Below are 19,518 nucleotides of genomic sequence, written 5' to 3'. Positions count from 1 at the left end.
TTAAATGAAAGCCTGAGATAAAATTATTTGTCATGTTTGGAACTTCGCTCAGGCATCCACACAAGGAATTTCATCCAGAAATGTTGTTCAAATAGACAGAGAATTACAGTGTCAGATCCTTGGGGAGCTGAAGGATTGAGTTGATTGGTATTCTTTGAAGAGTTCTTTCTCTTCTGGTTTTGTGTTGTCATTAGTAGTGCATTAGAATCAAAGTCATTACAGCACAGAAGGAGGTCAACTCGGCCCATCGAGTCTTTGCTGGCTCTCTATAGAGCAATCTGTCAGTTCCATTCCCCTGCTCTATCCCTATAGTCCTGCAAATTTATTTCTCTCGAGCACCCATCCAATTTCCTTTTGAATTCATTGATTGCTTCTGTATTTACCAGCTTCATAGTAACAAATTCCTGTGTTGCCTATGAACAGCACGCATGTGTTGAAAGTTCTTCATCACATCCCCTACATATCTTGTCAAAACCTCAAGTCTGTGTTCCCTAGCCCTCTTACCATAAATTGATGGGAACATCTTTTCTTTATCTGATAAATCTGTCATAATCTTACACGCCTCTAATTAAACCTTTTCTCAATCTGATTTACTCTGTGGAGACCAAACCCACCTACTGCACCTTCACCATGTAGTCAAAATCCCACTTCCTTGGAATCATTCTGGTAAATCTTCTCCACATTCTCTCAAGGACCCTCACATCCTTCCTGAAGTGTGGTGGCTAGAATTGGGTGCCATACTCTAGTTGTGATATGATCCCAGACCAGACCCCCACATTTTGTTATGCTGTGGCTTGGAACCAGTAACACCTGTTTAAAGCAAATAAAAGTTGGAATCTCAGTTACCAATGAAAAGAATAAAGCTAGAAGATTCCACATTTTCTAACAGAAGAAATCATATCATGCAAGTCAACAAAGCAAACAGTCAATATGTTTTAGCATCCAGAATTAACACGAGATAGGCATGAATTAACAGACAAACTGGTAAAACACACATACACACTGTAAAATAAATGATAGACACCACCAGGACCCCAGATTACTCAACAACCCACCCAAGTATCAGGCATCCCTGAGTATTGCAAAAATTCTTTGAAACTATGTCCTCCTCATGAGGAATTTCAGCTCCCTTCTTCTGTGGACCTATTCTCTGATTTCCCTCAACAGCAGCTCCAGTTCTTAATCTCTTCTTCCGAGTGTGTCCCATTAGATTTACAACGCTGCACCCAGCACCCTATCACCGGCATGATCCTAGCTTCTGAGCTTCTCTGAACAGCACTCCTCTGTTCATGGGCTTTGTTTTTGACCAGCTGCCAGTTTCGTTGAGTTGACACTGTTGTTGGGTTTCTCTGAGTTCTAATCTCCCTGACTGCACTGAGAAAAACTCTGCTTATGGGCTTCTCTGAGAGCCAATTCATAGCAAGGAGCGATTGGTGGCTCCCAAGCCTTCTCTGAGACCCAGACCAGAGAGCCACATGGAGCAAGTGGCAGCACTTCAGCTGCATGGAGCCAATTCTCCTCTCCATCTGTTCATGACTCCCTGTCATGTGGACTCATATTTGTGCCATATCCTGGTCCTGTGGGCATTACCTTTGCGCCATCTTTCACGCATGTGCTTTATGGCACCTTGCTTCTCTCAATGTTTGTGTCAGCGTTGACCATTATCTCTATGGCAACATGCTGTGGGCGCACAATGACAGGAAATGTTCTAGCTGTTGCCACCTCCACTCCACTCCACTCTGCTCCACTCCACCCCACCCCACCCTGATGCTTGCAGCAGAACCATAGCATGTCAGGAGTTGTAGTCTTTGGCCTCCACCCCAAAAACCCACAACGTGGGACAGATTGCCTCTCGAGCTTTATAAAGGTACAGCATAACTACACTGATTTTGTATTCAATACCTCTATTTTATGAAGTCCATGATCCCATGTGCTTTGCTAGTTACCCTCTAAGCATATCCTGCCACCTTCAAAAACCTACATGTACAAACCCCCAGGTCCTTTTGCTCGTCCAGTCTTTAGAACTGTATCATTATGTCTATTCATGAATAAAGCTTAAATATATTTAACACACACCAAATATTTCTTAACGAGTTAAAGCAAATGCTTAATCATTTGTATAATAATAAAACTATCAACTTCAAATGGTAAAAACAAAAGACATTTACACTTTGGATGCAGAATGGCAGCATGTGGCCCTCACAGTCAATGTTGTGTACAATTGGCATGCACCTTGATTCAAGTGCGTATCACTTCAGTTATAGCAGTAGGAAAAAACTGTGGATGGAAATCAGTGGAATGTGGCAACCATACGTGTGGTCAACAGTTAACAAAATGTCTCATGGGCCACACTCTGGTAGCTCCTTCACCATTGCATTCAACTTGACCATTGGGTTTTAATTTCGATTATTTCTTTAAGCTGCTCAGTGATTTGGAAGTAGTTTCAAGTGACTATTTGCTAATTGGATAATCAATGTAATGACATTGGTAATGTGGTTGAAGAATTACATACTCAGCATTTCAAAATAGCAGATAATTGCATAAATATGTTCCACTGGTCAACTTTCTTGTTTTATATCCTCATGCATATAAATCTAATTAATATAATCAATAATTTTGTAATCAGAGGCCTTGCTGATAATGAAATCGCTGTTTATATTTGGGAAATTTATATAGTTTTTACAGTAAAATGAGAAAGCCCAGTTCTTTTAAAATGAAGAAAGGCCCCGCTGAACCCAAATCTTGTCTAAAGCACATGTAGATCGGCTCATGACACTGACCTCTATAATTTCAATTCACTGTGATGCTAATGCACATTTAGAACAATAAGACCTAGTAAATTATAGAAAATGACATTTATGAAGCTGACTCAACAATTTAGTCTTTGCTTTTCCTTCTCGTAATTTGTCTCCCGTTTACTTCAATGAGCAAATCAGTGTTGTTGAGATACTTCCCTATAGTTGTGGAATTGAGGTACATAAGAGACAAACAGCCTACCTGCTAATCATGAAAATATTGCATTTTTTTTAATTCCCTGTTAGGCAGGTACTGTGGAATAATGTATTGCTTTCTCTCCCTGTGAATGTGATAATGTTGCTAAAATAAAACCTAACTTGAATAGGTTAGGACTTTATTCCCTGGAGTGTAGAAGAATGAGGGGAGATTTGATAGTGGTGTATAAGATTTTGATGGGTATAGATAGAGTGAATGCAAGCAAGCTTTTTCCACTGAGGCTAGGGGAGAAAAAAAACCAGAGGGCATGGGTTAAGGGTGAAAGGAGAAAAGTTTAAAGGGAATATTAGGAGGGGGGGAGCTTCTTCATGCAGAGAGTGGTGGGAGTGTGGAATGAGCTGCCGGATAAAGCTGCCGGTAAGTGCGGGGTCACTTTTAACATTTAAGAAAAACTTGGACGGATACATGGATGAGAGGGGTGTGGAGGGATATGGTCCAAGTGCAGGTCAGTGGGACTAGGCAAAAATGGTTCGGTATAGACAAGAAGGGCCAGAAGGCCTGTTTCTGAGCTGTAATTTTCTATGGTTACTCTGTTTAAGCCTAACAGAATATTACAGCCAGTTCTGGTAATCATGCTTCAGAAAAGATGTGAAGGTCCTTGAGAGCGTGCACAGGTGGTTTACCAGAATGGCTCCAGGGCTGCCCTAGTTTAGTTACAATATTAAGTTGGAAAGCTGGGGATGTTCTTGCAGCAAAGGAGATCGAGGGGAGATTTGATAGAAATATATGACAGACGTAGCAGAGAAGAAAAGAAATCCCCATCAGTTATTTGTACAATGCTGTGGGGAAATGGATTAAAGATTTCAGGCAAAAGGTGCAGGAGGAATATGAGGAAGAACTTTTTTTACTTGCTACTTGACTTACTCGAACTTGCTGCCCTCAGGCAGGTAGATGTGGGAACAATCATGATTTTAAAACGAAATTAGATGGGCACTTGACAAAGAACAAACTTGCAGGGCAATGGGTATAGAGCAGAGTAGCATGATTGACTAGATCACTCCACAGGAGTTGGCACAGCCTCGATGGGCCAAATTGCCCCCTTTACCGTAAATAACAATGATTCTAAATGACTCTCAAGAGTCTGAAAGAAGGTAATTTAGTAATTTTGTAGCTGTGTAGATATTGAGAAAATTGTGGAGGCAAAATAAATTCTTTTTAATAAATATATTAATGCTTTGATTCAGTCTTATATTTTATGCATATCTGTTCTGAGCATCCTGGTTACGACCATTATGAAAAACATCATTCAGAATGCAAATTGTAATATAAGATGTAATTAATTATGCATGCTGAGTTGATGTTTGAAGTATGGTTTCAATGCAATTTAATGTATGTATTTTAAATAACATTCATCTCCGTATATTTTCTTTAATGTCATCCTTTAAAGATCGTGATTATACTTTGTGTCGTCCTTGAGACAGAGCTGCTGTTAATTTGCAGACCACAAAAACATCAGGGATTTGAGAACATTTTTCATGTAATATTGTGGCTGGGCTGTCTTCAGTTATCAGGCAGCCATCAGTAGTTGCTGTCCCCAATATAACTCAGAGCGAGCAGTGGCCTTTCAGATTTACAAAATTGAATAGAAACAATAACTATCTAGCACATAGATTGCTGGGGGATTTGTCTGGCTTTTTCCAGGAGAAGACAATTGTTCCAGTGACTTTCATCTTGGTTCTGACAGATTCTTTAATTCAATACCCCCTCCCCTCTTTCCTCTCCCTTTCTCAAGTGAATGAAATAATACCCTGCCATTTCTGGGCCAGAGAGATAAGAGCAATATTCTCTGTTCCTGTCGTCACCAAATATGGAATATAAAACACTGCTGTCCCTTTTTGAGCTGGTTTTCAGAGAAGGAACTGGCAAGGTCACCTGTAGGGGTCACTGATGTGATATCAAATTATGATAGATTAAAAATGTGCAGACCCGTGCATGTTGAAAGGTATAACTGATTTGCTGGTAAATTTATTCGTTTATCGAGAACATTCAGCTAGTGGGAAATTCTCACAAAACATCAATACGGCGTATGCGTTTTGCAGAAATGTTTCACCTGGATGTTTGAAATTAATGATGAGATAGACCCTTATTATAAGTCTATCAGAGGTACTAAAATGGAAAATCAAAACAAAATGCATTTGCAGGATATAATGCAAGTCACAATTTAGTCACTTGCAATAGTAGTAAACTACAAGGCAAATTATTCCAATTCCTCAGCTGATAAAAGTAAACAGTTGGGAATTAGATAGAAATCTGTTTTAGTTTTTCACTTTTCATTCACTTAGCCGTAATTCAGAGAATATTATAGTGTTTGATAATTTTTGAGGAATCCAGGGCTTTCTTGTTCAATATGTTAAAAAGGAGATTACATCGTCGCGTTGGATGACATTCTTTTTATGATTTGTGACTGACATTCAGCTCAGAGAAAAATAACACATTTATTGTCTGTCTTTGTGGGAATTTATTTTTAAGACTATCATCTAATTTGGACGTATTTTTGGCTTTTCAAGAGAGCCCTTGCTATTTTACTTGATGCATTTTTGCATTTTTTATTTTGCTGCCTTTTTTAAAAGCTACTTTTGATTTTACATTGTAGGAAAATGCAAAGTAACTTGAAAATTGTGTGTGTATAAATATATATACGATAAAATGGATGCTTGGTTTCATGGTGAAGAACCTCAGAGCAGTCAGTAGACATTTTACTTTTTGTGGACCAGTGGAAAACTGATTTTTTTAAATTTTGAAAACGTAGTGGTGAAAAAAGACAACACATACTCCCTTGCATCCAGAATTACCTAATCGGCAAAAGTGTAAGTCCTCTTTCATGATACAGCCACTGGCAATACCGATCCCTTTTCCTAATTTTAGGATACTTTGAGGAATTATAGCACTCTACATTTTGACCATCTGCTCAAAAATGAATCAGATCTAGATATTTTAAATCTAAATGCTAGCTCCACAGGGCAATCTGCCAGTAATTGTTGAGTGAGGTGATATTCAACAACTCCCATGTAATGTGCTCTTGAAAAATAATTAGCATAACGCCTCAGAATATTAACATGAGTTTTTTTTCTAGATAAAGGTTTTTGAAACTAAACTTGTAAAATTTTGTATTCCATTTAGTGATATTGTTTTACAATTTCCCCAATCCCATCTTTATATAATTCATTTTATATAAGCGCACAAAAGGTAAAGTGTAAAGCAGGCTTGCCCACCTTTTCTTCGAAGGGGGGGGGGTTCATTTTTTTCCCCACTCAACAGGCCGTTGAGCAAATTTCAAAATGATAACCTTTGGCACAGCTTTCAAATCTTTCACAGATTTCAAAAAAAGTTGTGGTAGTAAAAGAACAATAGCTGAGCAAACATGAAGCAATGTCACAGCGATACATTGTTAACTTGACAAGAATAATTAATAAAGATGACCAGAGTGTGCATGCCAGGCCCACTCCTAGTCTCAATGCTACTCACTCACCTTCACTCACTCAGTAAATAGGCATGAATATGTGTGGCGGTGAGAGTGAGTGAGAACACTGAAACCGAGAGTAAGGCAGACGCACTTGCCTGCTCTCTCTCCCCCTCGTCCTCTCCCCCCCACCAACTCATTCCCTCAATTCCACACACTCTTACATTCTCACTCCTCCACACACGGTGGAATTTCCCCATCCCATCCACCATGGGAATCGTAATGGGTGGGACAACGCAAAGGTCCGTTGACTTGGGTGGCATTTTCCGAGCTTGGGATGAGTGTGGCCAGAATATCCCACCCTCAGTCGCTCGCGCGCACACTTACTCTCACACATACACGCGCTCACTTACTATTTCACTTCCACGCACACTCGTTCACTCACAAATACTCTTTCTCTCAATCTCTTAGGTATTCCAGTCAGTCTGTTTCCCACCCCACCTCCTCTGACCCCAGGGTGCACAACATCTCACTCAGCCACTCCTTCCCAGAGCCCAAAGCAACCAGCCTGCCTCTCGCCACTCCCCATACCCTGCCTGAAAGAAAACCTCTTATCCCTACCAAACCCACTGCCTCTGGCGTTTGCTGCCCCTCCAGTCACAGATTGTTTCTCTCCTACATTTGCTGCTGAAAGGGTGATCCTGTCTTTCTGTCTCTCATTTCTCTTATTGGTATTTGACAATGTAGCTTTTGTTTAGGTGTCCTTTTGCATTTTCTTTTTCTGCAGCTGAGGACATACATTGGCTGCCCAGGATGGAAGATTTGTTGAGGATACTTAGCATTTCTAGGTCCCACCCTAAATTTTCCTTTTCCCTCTGTCCTCCCTGAAATCAGTTACTTGTCCTCAGATTGCATTTCAGGTAGTGCCGGTCATTTGGTATACCAGCCAAACAACTGCACTTCATCTGTGTGTTCAGAATCCATACATTGACCAGCAGAAGCATCACAAGTGAGTTTGATCCTGTTGTTGCTCAAGGTCCACATGCATGAGTTTCTCTGGAAAGGATGGGTGAGGTACTCTTCAATAGTGACGAGGAATAAAATCACTGATTTATGTTTCAACTTTGTTTCTTTAGCACAGGACTATTGAGGTCAATTGTTGCATCCATACCGTCAGCCTTGTTAACATAAGTTAACTTATCATGGAATGGATTGTACCTGTGTGCTTTCTAGTCAGGTACCACGTTGCACAGTGAATTTACACACTGAGCCATCAAAAAGCAAGATGACCTTTCATAATCAGCAGGCTTCCACTTTAGCACGAGATTAAGACCATAAGACATAGGGGCAGAATTAGGCCACTCGGCCCATCGAGTCTGCTCTGCCATTCAATCATGGCTGATATTTCTCTCATCCCCATTCTCCTATAAGAGATTCTTAGTGAAATCTGACTTGTCCTAAATTCAGTTGGAGATAGCGCAGCTGGATTAACAATCAGCTCATGGAATAATGGCATCAACAACAAAAAAATCCAATAACTCTGATCTGTTCTCTATTGTTCTTGCCATTGGCACTAAAGTAAGTTGGTTCTGTTTAATATGCCAGATCATTAAACAATTTCCACTTGTGCTGAGACAGCAATTTGCAGCTATTATTTGAGTTATTGTGCTATTTGCAGGAAGTATCAAACAACTTTACCAAAATGAGGCTCATAAATCTAGATAAAATTGTACTCTGTTACAATTATAAATTGGGTCAATATTTAGCACAGTAAGAATGATATTGATTATAATACCTTTGCATTCTGTATTAACATACCAGCAAATATTAACATATAATGTTATAAACAATTATGAAAAGTGACTGAACACTCTTGTTTCTAATTACAGCCACACCTAAGTGGATTATCAGTTGTGCTATTAAAAATCCAGGATATTTTTTACAGTGGAATAACTTGAAATGGTGGAATTCGAATATTGTGAAACATGGTGTTCAAGCTAATAAATATTATTAAATGCATTTAATAGTCTTAATTGGAGGGACTGTGTGGCAGTTGATTAACATTTTTTTCAATCATATGAACTGTCGGCACTCACCCTTGAATGATAGAATGTGTGACTTCTCTTCCTTCTGACTCTATTATTAAGAGTTTGTGGTATCTGAACTCAGTTCCAAGTGGATGCATTCACAGCAGAAAACAGCCATCGTTTATCACTAAATTAGCAGTCTTGTTCAGGTGCAACTGCAGGTTATTTACATTTGTGTTGTTTGTCCAGAATGGAGTTTGCATTTCTTTGCGCATGACACATTTCTCGTCATATCTGGGAGTACTCGATGATAACACCGTTAGATTTCAGTTGGCAAATTCTACCTAACTTCATGCTTATGTCCTACATTTTCTCACCTGTGTATACTTGATTATTTTAAATAGACTAATGCCTAAATAGAAAATACACTCACACAATGTGCGTTGACGGGTGTGTGTGAACTTTGCCTGTTGAACATTCTGCTCTTTGGTATGTTGTATAAATTGTTATACAGAAAGAAATAATGTTCTGTTGCTGGTAACAGCAGTTGAGTACAGCAGCATTGCAAATTAAATAATTTTATAATATCCCAACTTTGTTTCATCACTTTTACAATGAGGCCATTCAAATTTTTGGTTGTATTTTCAAAGGAATTCTGGAATTATTCAATGGGTGCTTAGATACTGTAATGGAAGATCATCCATTTTTATGGAAAGATGAGCTTGGATCAATTGGCCTCCTTCCATCTGCTTAAACCATTGTCAGCACAAAAATAGAAGCTTGAGGATGTCTCCTTAATAGAAAGCATTTGACAGAACTAAATTGAGTTTCTAGACAGGTTGGTTGCCAAATTTGATGTAAAATGAAATAAAAATAAAATTGCTGGAAACAATCAACAGATCAGACAGCATTTATGGAGAGAAATAGAGTTAAAATTTCAGATTGGGAAGGCCTTTATCAGAATTGAAGAAAGATAGAAATGTAATAGGTTTTGAACCAGTGGAAAGGGCACAGGAAGAACAAAAGGGAAGATGATAGGGTGGAGAGGAGAGATTAAATGACAGATGTTTTCATGGTGCAAAAGAGAGTATAAATATAGTAAGGAAACAAAGGGGGCAAATTTTCCCCCCAAAAAATTCTAAGTATCATAACAGCTGGGAAACAGGAGTACTCTACACTGGTCTTTTGGGCGAGCTCGGCACTGCAATCTTCCAGTACTCTTTCAACTCTGTGAATTTTTTCGACAGCTGGGAGCTTTGTGCCAGTAAGGGCAGGTAGAGCCTAAGTACGCTGGTGAAGCCAGCTTCAGAACGCTTGGGCGCCATTGCGCAGGGCACCCTGATCTCCTACTGAATTGGGAGGTCTTAGGTCCCAGGCTGTTGCCATTGCCCCTTGCACAGTTATGCCCAACCAGGCACTGCCAGGGTGCCAGGTGGGTGGTGCCAGGTGCACAATGGACACTGCCTGGCCAAGCCTCTGACCATCTCTGGATTTTAATGGCCTCGGGTCCCCCTGGCGTGGCCATGGCACCTAGTCTCCCTATTGCAGAGCTGTGGTGATTCTCACCGGCGAAGGAGAAAGTATCTGGGAGGGCGGAAGTAGTCATGTTGGGCAGGGAGGTTTGTTTAAATATCGTCATTTTTATGTAAATAGGTTTCGCGCCAGTGAAAAAGAGCCTGCAGAAAGGTACAAATCAGAATTTTGGCCTCTCACACTGTCTTCCTGGCTCGCGATATAGAGCAGCTGGCATGGCGAGCCAGTGAGATCGTGCCCAAACGGTGTTCAGATGAGGTTTGAACAAAGCAACCTAATGCATCATGAAAGCATAATGTAAAAAATAGACCTAACTGAACCAGCAAAAAAAAACAAAATAGAGAGCCTGGATATGATTTAAAATTGTCAGACTCAATATCCAGAAACATAGTGTGCTGGGTCAGAAGATAAGGTGCTGTTCCTGTGGTTTGTGTTGAGCTTCATTGCAGGCAATGGACAGAAAGGTCATGGTGGAAGCAAGATTAAAAATCTTCATTAGTTTACAGAGGATGAGTTGAAAAATGTTTCATTCCATTTGAAAGGATAGCTGTGAAGTTGAAATGGCCAAAAATGCTTGGGCCTTAATGTGATGGAGTATCTTGATAGACACCACTATAAATATGTGTATAGTCAGGAGAGCAACCTGCAGATCATGAAGTTGTTTAAAGAGCAATGCTCCGTGCTTATGAGCTTGTGCCTGAACCATATCAGTTAAAATTTAGAACCATAAGGAAAAAGCTGAATCAGAAATTTGTTGGATTTGCAAGAAGAAAAGAAATGCGAAAGGGTCATTGAAATTAGAAGAAAAGATTGAGACTTGATGGAAATTGTGATCGTGGAAAAATTCCAGTAACCATTAAGAGTTATTTAGATGATTATCAAAGATCCGAGAAGTGGGAATTTTTGCTGATACCTGTGATATTTCATACTGGCATTACATGTAGGGAAATGGTCATATGTAAATTAACAGGGAAACTGGAGGAACAGGAAAGTTTCCAGCTTTGTAGAAAAGGCAAATGTTCCAGTCAAGAAAATTGATAGTGTAAAGGTGAAAATAAACCAATATACTTTTATTACCGTAAGAGAGGGCATCACAAAACCCATCGCTGGAAGCTGAACAGTAAATCAGTGGCACTCGTAGGAATGCTTAGGGAATCCTTAGAAAAAGAAGTGCGTTTTAAAACTATAGCTATGGTACAGGTGAAATCAGTTCCCTCAGAACTTATTAGAAAGGGAGATATGTCTCGGGATAGTCAGGAAAATTCTTCCTTGAATACTACTAAAGAGAATCAGGCTGTTTTGTTTCAAAGGGACTCCCTTGCTCCTCCAGCAAAACAAGTAAACAAACTTATATTGTGAAAGGTACTGGGGTATATCAGTCACTGGTGGTGGCTCCTGTTGCATTTTCATTTCCAGATAGTTCGATGTAGGTAAAGGTTTTCATAGGAGACATTCATAGAATTTTCAAACTTCCTTCTTTGCGTGAAGTCATGTTACAAAGTGACTTAGTAAATGGAGTCCTTTCAGATTGAATTATTGCTGGGTACACTATTGAAGGGGTAGAATTTATTTTAGAGAATGGTATAATGGGCAGTATAGAAGCAATTAAAGTGCCTGCAGAATTGAGAGCTAAGCATTGTCAACGGAAAGGACTGAAACCGCAAAGCAGCCTGAGAGGATCAGTGACCAAAGACGCTTGCCAGCGTTGACAGGCTACGATAGTCAGAATCCAGGCAAGTGGACAGTTTGACTTGCAGAAAGGTGGAGTTATAAGGTTCGTGAATACTGTAAAGGAATTGAAATATTGAAATGAGCAATTACTCAAAGACAGCAACGTAGAGGAGACTACATCATAAAACAGCAAATACGATATACTAGATTGAAAGAAATGCAAGCAAATTGCTTCTTCACTTTAAAGTAGTGTTTGGGGCTGTGGATGTTGAGAAGGGAGGGGATCAAAAAGACAGACATTGCTTCTCTCAGACTAGTGTGGAAAGATATTGTGGCAAAGTGAGGTCTGTTGGAGATGACTGAGGAGTGGATGGAAATGTCACAGAAGGAACTTTCCTTTAGGCTGTGTTAATCCTGACCTTCCAGCTTCCATCGTCGATGGATCATTCTCCATCATTTCCACCACCTCTGGCCTGATGCCACTACCACATAAAACTTCTTCTTAGCATTTCAAAAGGATTGTTCCCTCTGGATTACATCAGTGTCAGAAGTGAGACTCACCCCAAAGATGCTGATGTGGATTACTGGTCGTAAGCATTTTTAATTGATGGAAGAAAGATGGGATTAGCTGTTCACTGTACATTGATGGCTTGACTTCATTACAGTGCAAACACTGATCGGTGTGGTGCAGTCTTCAAGTTTATAATGATTATTGTTTGAACAACATATTCAAACCCTGTCATAAGAAAAACTTATTAGCATGCATTTCCCATATCACCTTTTCAGTTATAAATACGTATGCTCATGTGGATGATGGAAACTGACTGAGGTTAAAATATGCTTTCCTCCCAATGATGTTGCTGGCACACCTCTATTTAGCATTTTCCTAGTCTTGGCCGGTCCTTTAGAAAAACTCATTTTGAGAGTTTTATTGTGGATTTTTAGGATAGATCCCATGCTGAACTTTCAACAATGTTTTCTGTTGTGGAATATTTTTAATTCTCATCATGCAACAGATGGAGAGGAAATTTCCTGCGTGCATTAGCTTCAACCAAACTGTGGGCTTGTTTATAGAGGACGGGTCTGTGCAAATGGATAATGTACTGAGACAATCTTGCCATAAACATATTTTCTTTCTATTCTTTTATCTATTTGAACCGATAAACAGTTTGGTGACTCAGGTTTATTTAGCCTATCTAAAAGAAATACAGACCATCATTTTTATTTTTGGTATTATTTTAGTTATTACCCTCTACCTGTACTGAAATTGAACAAGGAAATATAAACAGCTGCAAGCGTTTGATAGACTAGATAATTTAATACAGATGAAAAGAGAAATCTGATCGATGTTGTGAACAGCAGTTGCAAAACTAAAAAAGAAAACTGCATTTTGCAGTCATTCATCTAACTTGGAGCCCAACATTTAAAGGTGATTTGATGCACCAAACTGAACTCTTTCCTCCTCCACATTTTCTTGAAATGAAGCAATGATCTTTATAATATTTGTTTCTTTTTTAGGTCAGTCAAGATTTATACCCCTGGACGGAGAGAACCAGGAACACCAATGACGCCACGGCATACCCCAGCACGTTTTGGACTTTGATTGTTATCCAATTTTGTTTTTATGTTTTTTTAAGTTTTGTACAAAAATTGTTTAAATATTCATGGCTTCAAATTTATATTTGTATATTACCACTAAAAAGATCTACATTTTTCTAGTGCCTCAGAATAACAGTATTTGTGGTTATGATGTAGTACGTGGATTTTTTATTTCATCACAGTTGAGTACTAGTCATTGAAAAATTCAAGTTTGTCATTGCCATGGAAAGTGTACAGGTCCGTGTGACAGCCGTTTTGTTGCTGTCATCGCTGGCTTTGCACCTTGGGCAGTAGATCTATGTGCCCTCAGCATTCCAAGGGATATTGATAGCTTTTACTTTTTAAGCTGGAATTGCTTCACTGTTCAATTGTTACATGTTTTCACACTTCGATTTTTCTGTATTTTTTTTTAAATCCTGGAAATTCGATTTCTTGTGATTTTTAGATTGTTATGTGAATTTAGTCGTGGGAAAACATTTTCAAACCTAAGGATATAAACCATCACCTTCATTTAAGGGGAAGAACAGTAAAAGAGAATTTTAACTCAGCTGTACTTTTAATCTGCAACTGCTCCACCACTTGTCCAGACAGTAAGGATAACTGTTCTCAAACGTTTTGGGGAGTTCATCCATGAAAGGAAGGACAACGTACAGGAAATGGGCCGTCCCTCAATATTATCCTTTTGATAAAACATCTTGACATCTGGGAGGATGTCTGACCAGGTTGACATAAGTACTGAATAAATGCTCTTCAGGGACCTGTAGTGGAAGCATGTTGCATCAACTGCAAGATTCATTAGATATATTATCCCTTAATATTTCAGGGCCAAGTTCTATTTAATTAATCAAAATCGATTTGCATCACATTTCTTTTTTTCTTTCTTGCCATAAAGTCAAATCTCTCCAGTGGGCCATGCACTTGTGTATCAGTATTTGGTGAGAGGTCCTTATGAGCATAATTCTTTTTGGAAAAAGACTGCTTTTTCTTATTTTGACAAAGCAGAGCTGGTTTTCTGTTTGTCACTTTGCAGGTGTGAACAGCAATTTTTGCTTAATTATAAGATCTGTGCATCAAGAGCGAAACTTCTCTGGTGGAAGTTTGTGATTCAGTGGCATCCATACACCTTGACTTGTATGGTCAAAATCTCAGAAGTTTTTGTTTTCCTAAGCATCATTTGATTTGAACCTGTTTGAAAATTCATGCGGTTGCATGCAGGAAAATACATGTCTTGAGATTTTTTTGTATCCTTAACCACTAGTTTGACGTAGTGCTGTACCTTCCATGTATGGAAATCTATGTTTAAAATTTTTCACAATTTAAAATCTGGGATTAATACATTATTTTATTTCAATATTTATTGTGCAAATTAAATCTTAATCTCAGTGTCAGCCTCCTCCAACAAATTTATTTCCCTGACCCACACTATTGGGACCCTTAATATCCCAGTTATCATATTAGATATAATCAGGTTTGTTTCACATATCCAGTATTGTTTTAGCTAAGGTCCCTTAATGCTTCACAATTGTATCCCGTAACTTGAATTTTTTAAATACTAGCTGATCTCCTGTAATTTTGGCTATACTAAGAGAATGTACTGTCTGTTACAACAGATGTCTCATCTCGATTATTGAAGGGGTGTCCATGATATAGCTCCTGCCAAATTTGGTCTTCAACCTCCTCTTATTCACTTATTGAAACCCCATTTTAGCTAATTTTTCCATGTGTGCATAAGGATATGTGTTTGCTGTTGGCTTCAGCTGTTTTGAGCATCACAGATCTCAAGGATTGGAAAAAGCCGCTCCCTCATTTACAACCAGTTGTAACAACATCTTTTAAAGATCCTCCAGCCATGAAAGTTCTCAAAACTGAAAGTAATTTTGGAAGAAATACCAGCTTTAGAAAATGGTTGCTAGAAGAGGAAAAACAGACTCTGTGGTGGGGATAACAGGGCCAGAGTGGTTGACAACAGCACAGATCTGGTCCACTGACGATGTAAATTTGCTAGACATCACTAGACCCATCAGCGGAGATTCCTAACTGCAGCAAGAATAGGGAATGTGGTTGTCATGTATGCAGCCACTTTTTGTACAGGAGTTTCACTTATTACATTTGGTTACCTGGATTTTTGCCCAAGGTTGTCTCCAGGAATTCTTCAGTAAATGTAAAAATGTCCTGTTGTAATATAAACCCCAGATCTTGTATTCAAAAACTGAGATTGTGGAAATGTGTGAGAATATTTGTCCAATAAACGTGGAGTTGCTTTATTGGAAACAAAAATAGTGTTGAATGTGGTGTTAATCATAATTGTGCTCCCAGCATAAAAGGTTTTAATGATGTGACTCAGTCATTGCTATGGCACAGTTTTTGGGTCATTGCCTTGAAAGTTGAAAATTAATTATTTGAAATTCATTGCATTCTAAATGTATTCTAATATTTAACTTCCTGCCAAGTTTGGTCCACAACCTCCTATTGTTCAGTTCTTGAAGCCCCATTTTACCTACGTGTATGCATAAGGATATCTGTCAGCTGTTGGTTTCAGCTGTTTTGAGTGTGTATAAAAAAATTATAATATTGCTAATGGACCACATTTTTTACACTTTTCCTGTATTATTTATTCTTTCAGATCTGGCGGGATTTTCCAGTCACCCAAAATTGGAAAATCCCATCCAAGGTCAATGGACCTTTGTATGATGCCCCCACTACACTTCCCATGGTGGGAGAGAAGGAGGGAAAATTCGCCCCTGAGTTTTTGTGACCCTGTTGCTTTATCTCTGTCTGTTTTGCAGTTTTCAAAGTAATGTTTTATCTTTCTGCTTCTGTTAAACTTTGTCCTCTTTCTGATTTCTGGAAGTCTGAGGTAGTGCTGTTTTAGAAAATGGGCCAATTTTATGAAGCATGGCAGGTGACCTGAGGGTTATCAGTATGGAGGAAGGCTGGCGAAGATCTGGGGTGGCATGTTTGAAGGAAAGAGACTAAAGGTGATAGAGTGTTGATTTCTGGCAATATTTGTGGAGGAGATTGATGTCTAGGGCTTGCTTGCCCTTTGTGGCTGGGACCTGAACTGCATTATGAAGGAAATTTGCTTGGGAGCTCGGTTTATTGCAGCAGCAAGTTGTAATGGCAAAAAAAGAATCAGGTTCCTTTGAATGGGTTGAGAGTTGTTGATCATGAACTACTCCTTGATTTTTGATACTTGCTTATAGCCTGTCAGAAATTGGCCAGCAACAAAACAAAGGAAAAATCGTATGGAGAAGTATTGAACCCAGAGTCAGCGCAGGCAGGGAAACTGAAATCTGGAAGCATTGCTAAGCCATCCTGCAGTACTGGAGCAACGCACCATTGGTTGAAAGCAGGGGAGGAGGAGTGAGAAATAAAATGGGGAGCGGGCTTATAATTTAAGATGCTAAAGTATTTCTGTAGCTCCCAGTCACACCTCACATTCTGTGTCCGCTCGGATACTTGGGAGGTTTGGGTTCCTTGATTTCTTGCCTTGAATTAGGAATGATTGGAAGACTTATGGATTGTAGCACCAAGAATGGGGTAGATGCCAGACCTGAAGACTTAAGAAAGGTAGTGTCCATGCAGCAAAACTTGGGTTAGATGGATGGGAGTGATAATATGTTTGGGTTTTTTCCCTCAAACTTTTTAAATTTTCCATATGTGTTTTGTAAAATATTATGGGGCTATATAGTGGCTGGTAAGAAATAGATGTGACAACTGAAATTATTTTTTAATCTTTTGGTGGCTTTATGATATTTTTATTTGTATTTTAGTGACTTTTTCCTTTTTGAATGGTCCAATTGTGACATTGACTAAGAACCATTCACCATTGCTTGCTCTGCGTCTAGAGACCAGGGATTGATTTGAAGAAAAACAGGAGATTTTTGTCCTACAATCACTTTTTCATGTATTAATGCACTTATTGGATGTAAGATTTTTAATTATAGTTATGCAAAGTCAATACTTTTATGATTCTGGGAATTATTGCCGAGAGGAGCATTACTAACTGTTGAAAAAATGGTATTCTCAAGCCATTGTTATTTCCTGGAAAATTCCTGACCATCTTTTTAAAAGTGTGCTTCTGTTAGTGTTGTCAACATTTGTACATTTATACGTTTAATATTTGCTTGGGCTGTGGTGGAAGGGGCAGCACCACAGTAAACTCAAAACCTAGGGAATCTGGAGGATAATCTGGAAAATTACAAGGAGGATTAAACATTATGAAAAATACATTAAGTTGCTATTTGCTTGTGAGACTGTCCCAAGTTGTTGTAAAACCCCGAAGGTGCAACATCTTCAAGCTTTTTGCCTACCAAATTGATTAAGCTGCTTTATTCTTAAATAATAAAACACTGATATCTGAATTTTAAAAATTATGCAGCAATCAATAATATAGTAATTTGGGTTGCACTGCATATTGTTGTTTTTCACTGTCTCATGTCTCAGACTGCAATTTACATGGTAAATTTGTGGTCTCGTTCAGGGCATGGGGAGAATTGACTACAGAGGACATTTGTAAAATCTGTGATTTATTCTATATTACCTATAAAGCACATAACATCTGACTGAATTTACTGTACACAGTGGCAGACCCTGAGACACTCAACTATCACACTATCTCACTGAGTCCTTTATTGTAGAACTGGTTAGCAAGAAAATGCTTAATGAGCATGCCACACAAAGGATACAAGTCAATCCCTGAAAGCAGCTTTCCAGTCCCAGAGACCCAGTAAAACCTTATGCTTCCTGTGTACCCATTGTTTTCACTGGTGACTTTAACAGTGTGGTGGCGATAATCTCTGTTTATATGCTGTAATTTATTTTACTGTGTTATTCTACTGTAACTATGAGATGAACTTTAGTTTCTGTGATTATATCCTTCTCACAGTCCTCAGGTGCTGTACACAAAGATGTTGCCAACTGTAGATTCTTGGTAGCTTTAAAGTCGGAATTAAATTGTTTAGGGATATTATATAATCATTGTTTTTATTGTTTCTGTAATTCTCTGCTTCATATCATTAACTGCGACATTTACCTGAAAGTTAATTTTTAATACTTTTTCAAGAATGTATTTTTGGACTCGGACCTAATTTACATCTTCATTCATCACCCCCAATTCCTCAATTAATTAACATATTTATAACTCATACATTTATTTACATAATGAATTTAATTCACTGATCTAAGTCATGGTTCAATTGTTTTTTTCATGACTATTTATTCATTGACTTACGCTTTGTCTACATAGCCAGCTCCAGTTCTCATCTCTGTCTATCTTCACTCATGCAGCATAATAAATTAAGAACGTAATCCATAACAAAATATAATATGGTAAACCCTTCACTCACACTATTATGTTTTATCTTCCATTAAAATGAGCCATTTTTAACTTATTTAGAATTTATCAAAATTAGTGCCGAAACTATCAGGAAAGGATGAGCAGTGTGGGTCGCTTTTGAAAGGAGAAAGATCAGGAGTGATTTAATTGAAGTGTTTAAAATTATGAAAGATATTCATCGACAGTTTCAAATTGTGGGGACAGCAAGATGACAGGACAACCATATGAAAGATCCTCCAAGAAATCAGAAGAAAGTTCTTTGTCTGGAAAGTGCTGAGAATTTGGAACATGCTATCACAGGGAGTTGTTGAAACGAATTGTATCCACGTATTTGAGAGGAAAAATAACTCCTGTTTATATGGTACCTTAAAGGTAATAAGGCACTCACAGGAGCATTACAAAGCAAAGCCACATAAGGCTATATTAGGGCAGATAGCCAAAACCTTGATCAATGCAGAAGGTTTTAAGAAACATCTTAAAGGAGGTGTCATGTCCGTAAGACATGGAAGAGATCATAAACCGAGTAAATTAAACCTTTCAGCTTCTTTGAAAATACATTTTTCTGGACCAAGAACATGGTTGCCACAGGTCATATGATTCACAAGTTGGATACAGTTCTGGAAGCATCCAACCGTAATTACAGGACAAAGTTCAGCCTTCATTCTGTAATCACTCAGCTTTCATTGTGTGGACCCATTATAATCAATAAAACAAGGGGGCAGCAGGCAGTCAGGCTCCCAGCCTGGACTTGTAAGAAAGAGAGCTATTGAAACTTATACCTGCAGAGGTGCTAATAACCACCATCTATCTCTTAACGTGAACCATGGGTTTTGACCAGAGACATAAAGACTGATTAACTTGAAACCAATTCCTTTGTGGGCAGCACCACATGATCTAAGTTCTTTTGGCCTTTGGCAAGTTTTAATGTCACATTTCTG

General features: G+C 38.7%; 1 protein-coding gene across 2 annotated transcripts in view; it reads left to right on the top strand.

Moving 5' to 3' along the window:
* dhx38 (DEAH (Asp-Glu-Ala-His) box polypeptide 38) overlaps positions 1 to 18,310 on the top strand; it is a 99,003-nt gene extending 80,693 nt beyond the window's left edge. Inside the window, exon 27 of one of the 2 annotated variants that reach the window (XM_080186792.1) lies at positions 15,866 to 18,310. In XM_080186792.1, coding sequence (XP_080042918.1) covers positions 15,866 to 16,040 — 175 coding nt within the window. In that variant the 3' untranslated portion in view covers positions 16,041 to 18,310. The other variant, XM_080186793.1, reaches the window with a different exon arrangement.
* Positions 18,311 to 19,518: the final 1,208 nt, after the last annotated feature.

Source organism: Carcharhinus amblyrhynchos, chromosome 4 (genome assembly GCF_965287045.1).
Source record: "Carcharhinus amblyrhynchos chromosome 4, sCarAmb.v2.hapA, whole genome shotgun sequence".
Taxonomy (NCBI): Eukaryota; Metazoa; Chordata; class Chondrichthyes; order Carcharhiniformes; family Carcharhinidae; genus Carcharhinus; species Carcharhinus amblyrhynchos.
Note: the sequence above shows the minus strand (reverse complement) of the source record. Positions and strands in the feature narration are given on the sequence as shown.